General features: G+C 52.5%; 1 protein-coding gene and 1 pseudogene across 2 annotated transcripts; one reads left to right on the top strand and one right to left on the bottom strand.

Annotated features, from left to right (window-relative positions):
- Nucleotides 1-661: 661 nt before the first annotated feature.
- Nucleotides 662-3913, bottom strand: LOC125536459. 2 transcript variants are annotated; one of them, XM_048699686.1, is made up of 5 exons: nucleotides 3643-3913; nucleotides 2384-3559; nucleotides 1756-1911; nucleotides 1484-1670; nucleotides 662-1248 (listed from the first exon to the last, which is right to left on the bottom strand). In XM_048699686.1, exons 2-5 carry the CDS (start codon nucleotides 3014-3016, stop codon nucleotides 1205-1207), a joined length of 1020 nt encoding a protein of 339 aa, XP_048555643.1. In that variant the 5' UTR covers nucleotides 3017-3559; nucleotides 3643-3913; the 3' UTR covers nucleotides 662-1204. The 2 variants fall into 2 exon arrangements, with proteins under 2 accessions (XP_048555643.1, XP_048555644.1); XM_048699687.1 differs by having other exon boundaries at nucleotides 3722-3913.
- A 387-nt stretch (nucleotides 3914-4300) lies between these two features.
- On the top strand, nucleotides 4301-7500 carry LOC125535478 (annotated as a pseudogene).
- Nucleotides 7501-8399: the final 899 nt, after the last annotated feature.

The following is an 8399-nucleotide window of genomic DNA, read 5'->3' as shown; positions in this document are numbered from 1 at the left end:
AGTTGCGTTAGTGTTGCCGCCGCGTTCAAGAATTTGGTCACTAGCTGGAAGTTTGAGTCTAATAGCCTGCCAAAGATTTTATTATTATTTAAGCAGAATGCATGCTCGCTACATAGCCTTAAAATGAGAGTCCTGCCTCCCAGAGATGAGCTTATAGAGTATAACGACTTAAGAATTTTCCCAAGGTGAAGTGGGGCCAAACAAGCCGATCGGGTGAACCCGACAGCACCGGGAACAAGGCAGTGAGGTCGTGCCAGTTGGCCAACTTTGTAGGAGAGAAAGCATGCCGGAAGCCAAGGTCCCAGTTGCAAGCAGCAAGCTCCGCAATGGAGGTGGACTGATTGGAAACATAAGAAAAAAAGAACAGGGAAGGACTGAGAGAGGGGGCCGTCACCAATCACCAATCAAGCCAGAAATGGGTGGAAGCCCCATCTCCCACCACAAATTTCAGAAGGCTTCTGAATTCATCACGCACCTTGTGGACAGACATCCAGAATTGCGAGCCATTATGAGCAGAGGACATAAAAGGTGTGGAGTTTCGGAAGTATTTATCCTCAGGTTCAGAGAAAATGCGCCACCACCACTTCATAATTAGGTACTTGTTCATCGTCGAGGTATTGATACCCCCCCCCCCCCCCCCCCCCCCCCCCCACAAGGTTTTTGGGTTTACACATAAGTTTCCATTTCACCATCCTATACTTTTTCTTGTTGTCAGCAGTATTCCAGTAGAACACACTGCGACCTTTGTCGAGGGAAGCATGGCTTGGGTATACTTTATAAGTAAATTACCTGGCATTCTTTATCTTGCTAGTCAAATTTAAGTATACTTTATAAATAAATTATTTCTAGTTGTTCAGTTTGGGTATATTTAAATGGTGTTGTTAGATTTGTCACAACAGTTTTGCTATTCTTGCAGGATTGCATTTCCTTGTCATTTATAGATTCAGAAACATGCACGGAAAAAGAGGTGAAAGTATAACTTTAGAAAACATGCACAGACAAAGATGCTAACGTTGGAGAATGTGCACAGACAAAGATGCCAACTATTTTGAAATGTATTAGCTAGTTTCTAATCCCTCAAATCTATGTTAAGTACAAAGTGATGATTGCAACTACCAGATAGGACTTGTATACCTTACAGTAAACGAAAAGCTATGTAATCAGAGGTAAAATCATACCGGTGATACCGCTGAAACTGCAGTTCCTACAAAGCAGCATATCCACGCCTTAGGGCCAAGGATTGATGACCTGGTTGATATTTGACGAAGCGAATAAGTTTACAATGTCTAAATTCAGGTCATGCTCCAAAAACAAACTCCAAATTAAAGAAGTAGCCATATCTTTTAACCAAAATAGTAATGACTTAAGACCCGCATTGCAAATACAACAGCCTTTGTGGCCTTATTTTTTAACCAAGCTAGTAAATGATGTAAGACTCGCATTGCAAATACAATGACATTAAGATACGGTAATAATAACTCACAAGTTTTGCGAGTCTGACGGTGACAGACATCTATCTTTTCGATGGGTATGCCATTAGCCATGAACATTTGTGTTAACACAGGAACTCTTTCGTCATCCTTGGGACATTTTATCTTGACCATTGTAAGGTTCTTGCAAGCAAATGATATACCCTCCAGTCTGATATTGTCTTCTATTTCCTCATGATCCTTTTCATAGAACAAAATAAATGTCATGAAATAGGTCCAAATTAATCTATCACACTATAAAAGCAGTATATGAGAAAGCTCATACCGTTTTAAGTTTAAGAAAAAGAGACTCCAGATTTGGAGCATGCTGCAAGAATGAAACTAACGGATAGAAGTCGGCAGCCATACACCATTCACCAAGGGTTAACACCTTCAGGTTGCTAAAAATTTGGCATATTTCCAATTCCCTATTCAGAATCAACTTTGGCACAAAAAGTGAATTTGTTCAGTTGACAGAAAAGAATAGTAACACAGTGAATCTACTAGTAGTTAGAAATTTTCATGGAAGTGAATGTTTACTTCTGGTTAAGTTATGTAAAATGATGTTATCGTTAGACCGTTACTCATTTCCAATTCCCGTTGCTTATACAATTTTATTACAATAACACTAGAACTGTTACCCATAACTTATTGTGATTTTGATTTTTGAATATGCAGCCAGCTGTTGTTACTTGAGTCACTGAGTGCAAAAACAGTACAAAATGTGCACATAGCACATTGGACACCCAGTGGAAAAAAAGGGTTTGTAAAGTACAGGCTTTTTTCGGCAATGGAAACAACTAGCTGAAAAATATCACTTGCTCCCTCCGTTCCATATTAGCAACAGATTCATAGGAAACATAGGCATATTGATTACTGAAGGAGATATGTCAGCAACAGATTCATAGGCATACCTCTCCGGCATCAGCTATCAGGTCTAAACTTGTAGCATTTGAAAGGCTGCGGATAACATTTTGGCCACCTAAAACTTTAGCACCATCCAATATGTCAGAAGTTCTCAAGTCGGTATCAGTATCACTATCACAGTGGTCATCATCAGAGTCACTGTCGTCGCCGCTATCACATTCAAATGCATCTTCATCGCGATCTTTGTACTTGTATTCAAACTTATCATGCAAGAAAGAGTCATTTAACATGATGGTGCCGGTAGCCAGCGACCCCAGGTTTTCAAACGACGGAGCACGGTGGTATGGTATGACACAGCACAGTGATACAAGGCTTGGAGCAGCGATGGACAGGTCAGCCATGATCCTGCACTCAACCATGGTCAAACTAATAAGTGAGGCAGATGATATCTGGGGGGCATACAGGAAGCACTCCTTGAGTTCCAGGACTTCCAAAGAAGGACACTGAGAAGAGAGCTGCATTAGTGTCTTGTCTCGCAACATTGTGCCAGACAGGTGCAGGTGTTTCAGGTGGCAGGAGATGAACGGCACGTGCTCAAGATCAGAGAAGGCATCATCCCTTGGATGATGACTAAGCTGGATAAACCGTGCCCTGCGGTTTATGGCAGCACGGATCCACATGTCGACATCCGTAGAGCAGTAATCCCCCCGTCGTCATCATATTTAGGGCTATACAGCACTGAATCATCATCAACAGACGACGTTGGGCTGGACAGGAGCCGGAGTGTGTCCAACGGCGCAGACACCTCCCGAAGGAGCAAGAAGTGGTTGGCGAACCTGGCGAGTCGCATGGGTAGCCGGCCGTGACGGGCTTTGCAACAGACCCGGAGGTCGAGGCAGGGCGCAGAGGCCCAGAGGTTGCGCCAGCGGCGCGAGAGCACACAGGTGCGAGCCACCTCCCACGCCCGCAGGAACGACATGACCTTGTGGAGGAGCGCATCTGGGAGGTCACTGAGGCGGTCAACATGGGCGGTTACGGTGCCGGCGCCATACGTCTCTCCTTCGAGGACGGCGTCGACTTTGGTTTTCTTCTGGGACATTTGGTCGAACAGGTAGCCTGCACTTCGGCTCTAGATGGTCGCGCTAAGCTTACCACAAGGAAATTCCTCGGGAAGCTTGCATTACGTTGCACGGGAAGAACGTGGAGGGTGGAGTAGACCGGACCTGCACAAGGATTAGCCAAGTTGCGGTGAGTTCTTGCCGTTCAAGTACAATCACGGTGATAGCACCGGCGGGCGGCCGCTAACCTTGTGAATAAATCCGTTTGCCCCTTTTGCAACGAAAAGCAGATTCTGCAGCAGTAAATTGCTGCAGAGAGCCACAAACCTCGACGATGATCTCGTCCAGCGTCCAGCCGAGTCGGCGGGGGTCGAAGCAGGAGAAAAAGAAGACGACGACCACTAGGGTTCCATCTGTCACCGCGGCAGTGCAAGGCACCACCGCGTGACTGCCAGTTGGCTGTGCCAAGCGTGAGTGCGTGCGTGTGACAGCTGTAAGTGTGTGGCCGGAGTGAGCCAGAGGGGACGTGGGGTACTTAACCCAGCGAGAGTATTGTAGCAAACAGGCTGTCATTTTCAGTAAACTGATATTCTCTCCCACCTCTCCGTTTCTCTCTCGCTCACCCCTTTCTCAAGCCAACCTCATCCCCCTTTCCCTCACCTACCGTCGCTGGTCCTCCCTGATCTAGATCGGGGCGTGACATTTGGTTATCAGAGCCATCGAATCCTGCTGAAATTTTTCTCCGCTGCTTCCACAATCTCTTGGCCTTGATCCGTAACACCCACCGCCGCGGGTGCGAGTTGCTCCGGCAAATCGCCCAAAATCCCCGGCGGGGTTGGATCGGCTCGGAGCGGAACAACGGCGCCGTCCAAACCCTCGGTTCAGACGAGACAGCTGTTGTCCGCCATGGACGACAACACCAGCACGCTCAAGGCACTCATGGAGACCGTCCTCTCGCGTCTCGATGAGCAGAAGGCCGACAGCGAGAAGTGACTCGAGGTTCAGGCCGCCTTCAACGCGCAGGTCGCACAAGATCTGCGGGCGCTGTCCAAGCAAGTGGATCTCACCCAGGCCGACGTCGACGAGACGTGCAAGGCACTCGAGAGATCGCCGTCGCCGCGCGGATCGGGACCGGACGCCGTCCTCAACCTGTCCCCACCTCCACCCCCGCCGCCGCCTCTACGCCCTCCACCGGTCCACCAGCAACAGCAGGGACCGCCACCATCCCCACGCCTCTCCGATCAGCGCCCGCCTCTGCTTCAGGCGCCGCACCAACAGCAGAGCGAGCCGCATCTCTACCAACACCACGACACCTACATCAAGGCGCCCAAGCACGATTTTCCGCGCTTCGACAGCACGGCGCCGTACCTCTGGCTGGATCGCTGTCGTGCCTACTTCGACCTCTACCGCGTACCGCCGTCGAGCTGGGTGACCACGGCGACATTGTACATCGAGGGCCAGGCCGCTCACTGGCTGCAGGCATTTCGTCAAACACACAGTGGCCTGGGCTGGGAGGCATTCCGCGCAGCGATCATCGAGGAATTCGGCGTTGACGAGTTCGAGCTGGAGATGCACAAGCTTCTCCAACTCCGGCAGAGCGGCACCATCAGCGAGTACCGCCAGGTGTTCGACAGCCGCATGTACCACCTCCTGGCGCTCGACCCGTCGCTATCCCCAAAGTTCTTCATCACACAGTTCTTATTGGGCCTCAAGGACGAACTGCGCGCCGCGGTGCGTCTTCAAGCCCCCACCAGCATCACGCGCGCATCCATCCTTGCTCGCATCCAAGAAGAGGAGTTGATCACGCCACGAGCGCGGCCGCGACCACAACCCCAAGGCCGCCCACCTCCAGCGCCACAAGCGCCACCAGCACGCCCGGGCGCCGCGCCGCGCCAACAGCCCGACGACTACGCGCGCGAGCGCCAGCTCAAAGAATTTCGCCACGCCAACGGTCTCTGCTTCAAGTGCGGCGACCGGTATAGCCGTGAGCACCGCTGCAATCCGCAAGCGCGGCTGCTTACGATCCAGGTCAGCACGTTTGGCGAGGTGCTCACTGATGACGCCGTGCACGCTCTCGACTTGCCCGACGCTCCGGAGCATGTCGTTCCCCCTCCAGAGTGCTGCACCATCTCTGCGCACGCGCTGGACGGCTCGGAAGCGCCCAGCACCATTCGTCTCCGCGCCCTGGTGGGCAACCAGGTGATGCTGTTGCTGCTGGACTCCAGAAGCACACACAGCTTCGTCAACAAATCCTTCGTCGAACGTGTCGGCGCCGAGACCCAGGAGATCGCTACCCTGGACGTGCGTGTGGCGAACGGCGATCGCCTCACCTGCTCGCGCCAAGTCCCAGAGCTCAAGTGGTGGATGCAGGGCCATACATTTTCAACGTCGATGTACGAGCTCGACACCGGCGCCTACGATGGCATTCTAGGCATGGATTGGCTGGAGAAAAACAGCCCAATGACATGTCATTGGCAAGAGAAGTTCATCTCCTTCCTCCACGACGGCGAGTTGGTCACCCTGCAAGGTGTTCGACCCAAGACAACACCAACGCTCGCGGCCGTTCAGCCGACCGAGCTCTGCAAGCTGATCGCAGGCAATGACATCTGGGCTATGGCCATGGTGGAAATGCAACCCCCCAGACCCAAGTCGCGCATTCCTTCGCAGACGCCGATCAGCGACTTATTGGAGGAGTTTGCTGATGTCTTCACCACGCCTACTGGTCTGCCCCCTCGTAGGCAGTACGATCATGCAATCACACTGGAAGAAGGAGCTCAGCCTACAAACACTCGACCCTACCGTTACTCGCCACTGCAGAAAGACGAAATAGAGCGCCAAGTGAAGGAAATGCTCGATGTCGGCGTGATCACACACTTTGTCAGTCCGTACGCTGCTCCCGTGCTGTTAGTGAAGAAAAAGGATGGGACATGGCGGTTCTGTGTCGACTACCGGCGCCTGAATGACATCACAGTGAAGAACAAGTTTCCATTGCCGATCGTGGATGAGCTCCTCGACGAGCTAGCCGGTGCTGCCTTCTTCTCCAAGCTCGATCTACGGGCAGGGTATCACCAAATCCGAATGCGGGAAGAGGACGAACACAAGACTGCATTCAAAACCCACCACGGGCATTTTCAGTTCCGCGTGATGCCGTTCGGCCTGACAAATGCGCCTGCAACATTTCAATGCCTGATGAACGCGATCTTCGCCAAGTATACCCGTAAGTTTGTCATAATTTTTCTTGACGACATTCTGGTTTTCAGTGAGACGTGGGAAGAGCACCTGGAGCATCTCCGGCTCGTCCTGAGCCTGCTCCGCGAGCACCAGCTCTATGCCAAGATGTCGAAGTGTTCCTTTGCCCAAGACCACATCGATTACCTCGGCCACGTCATCTCCAAGGAAGGTGTCGCAACAGATGCAGAGAAGACAAAAGCCATGGCTTAGTGGCCTACACCAACAAATGCAACAGAGTTGCGCGCATTCTTGGGGCTCACTGGCTACTATCGCAAGTTTGTGCCCCACTACGGGATCATTGCAAAGCCCCTCACACTGCAGCTCACCAAGAAGGGTTTCGAGTGGCCAGAGACTGCGCAACACGCCTTCGACACACTCAAGCAGGCGATGGTAACCACGCCAGTGCTCGCCCTCCCAGACTTCAACAAGCCCTTCATGATTGAGACGGACGCTTGCGACACGGGCATTGGAGCAGTGCTGGTACAAGAAGGCCACCCCATCGCTTACTACAGCAAAGCGTTGGGAGTGAAGAACCAGAAATTGTCAACATATGAGAAGGAGTTCCTGGCAGTTATGATGGGGTGGACAAGTGGCGTGCTTATCTTTAGCGCGGGCCGTTCACAATCCTCACAGATCACAAAAGTTTGTGCTCTCTCGGCGATCAGCAGCTGGTGACTGACGTCCAGCGTCGCGCCATGTCAAAGCTGGTTGGACTGCAGTTCAAGTTTCAGTATAAGCGCGACATCGACAATGGAGCTGCAGACGCGCTCTCCCGCGTGGGCAGCCCCTTCAGCGCCAACGCCCTGTCTCTGTGTCAGCCCGCGTGGATCCAGGAAGTGGCCAATTCCTACGCCACTGATCCTGACGTGCAATAACGACTGCAACAGCTTGCGCTGCACAACCTAGATGATGACGAGTACGAGCTGGGACTCATTCGGCGTCAGGGGCGACTGTGGATCGGCGCAAACACCGCTCTGCGCACAAAGCTCATCGGCGCGATGCATGACAGCGCCGTAGGAGGCCACTCCGGAGCAACGGCCACCTACCACCGAGTCAAGAAGGTGTTTGAGTGGAAAGGACTGAAACAAGATGTCGACGAGTTCGTGCGCCAGTGCCACGTTTGCCAGCAAGCCAAGCATGAACTTCACAAGCCTGCGGGCAAACTGGCACCTCTGCCGATCCCCTCCGCACCTTGGCAGGAGCTGACCATGGATTTTGTCGAGGGACTGCCAACGTCAGAAGGCTACGATACAATCATGGTGGTGGTTGACCATTTCACCAAGTTCTCTCACTTCGTGCCCTTGTGGCACCCGTTCACAGCAACACAGGTGGCGCGCGTGTTCTGGGACAACGTTGTCAAGCTCCACGGCATTCCCAAGTCCATCGTCAGCGACCGCGACAAGATCTTCACCAGTGCGCTGTGGCGCGAACTACTTGCCGGCGCGGGCACCAAGCTCCTCTACTCCATAGCGTACCACCCCCAGACGGATGGCCAGAGCGAGCGTGTCAATCAGTGCATGGAGATGTACTTGCGCTGTGTCGTGCACGACACCCCCAAGCAATGGCGCCGTTGGCTTCCCGCGGCTGAATTCTGGTACAATTCCTCCTTTCATTCCTGGGTTGCTCTCCCTTCAAAGCGCTGTACGGAGTCGAAGCCAACGAAGGGAGCATGGCCACCTGGCCGGCATCCCAACCAGCCTTGCCGGACGGGGAGCAGTGGGACTGGTCTTTGCATCAGGAAAACTTGCGTGCACATCTGGCACGCGCGCAAGTC

The sequence above is a fragment of the Triticum urartu genome, chromosome 2 (assembly GCF_003073215.2).
Source record: "Triticum urartu cultivar G1812 chromosome 2, Tu2.1, whole genome shotgun sequence".
In the NCBI taxonomy this organism is placed as follows: domain Eukaryota; kingdom Viridiplantae; phylum Streptophyta; class Magnoliopsida; order Poales; family Poaceae; genus Triticum; species Triticum urartu.
This window is presented reverse-complemented; position numbering and strand designations above follow the sequence as displayed.

Bases quoted from the DNA above. Each gene is read 5' to 3' on its own strand.
- LOC125536459 (XM_048699686.1), bottom strand. From the start codon at position 3,016: ATGTGGATCCGTGCTGCCATAAACCGCAGGGCACGGTTTATCCAGCTT. The intron at 1,912-2,383 runs GTATGCCTATGA...TTTGTGCCAAAG, and splicing joins TGATAGCTGATGCCGGAGAG to TTGATTCTGAATAGGGAATT. The intron at 1,671-1,755 runs GTATGAGCTTTC...TTCTATGAAAAG, and splicing joins TTTTTCTTAAACTTAAAACG to GATCATGAGGAAATAGAAGA.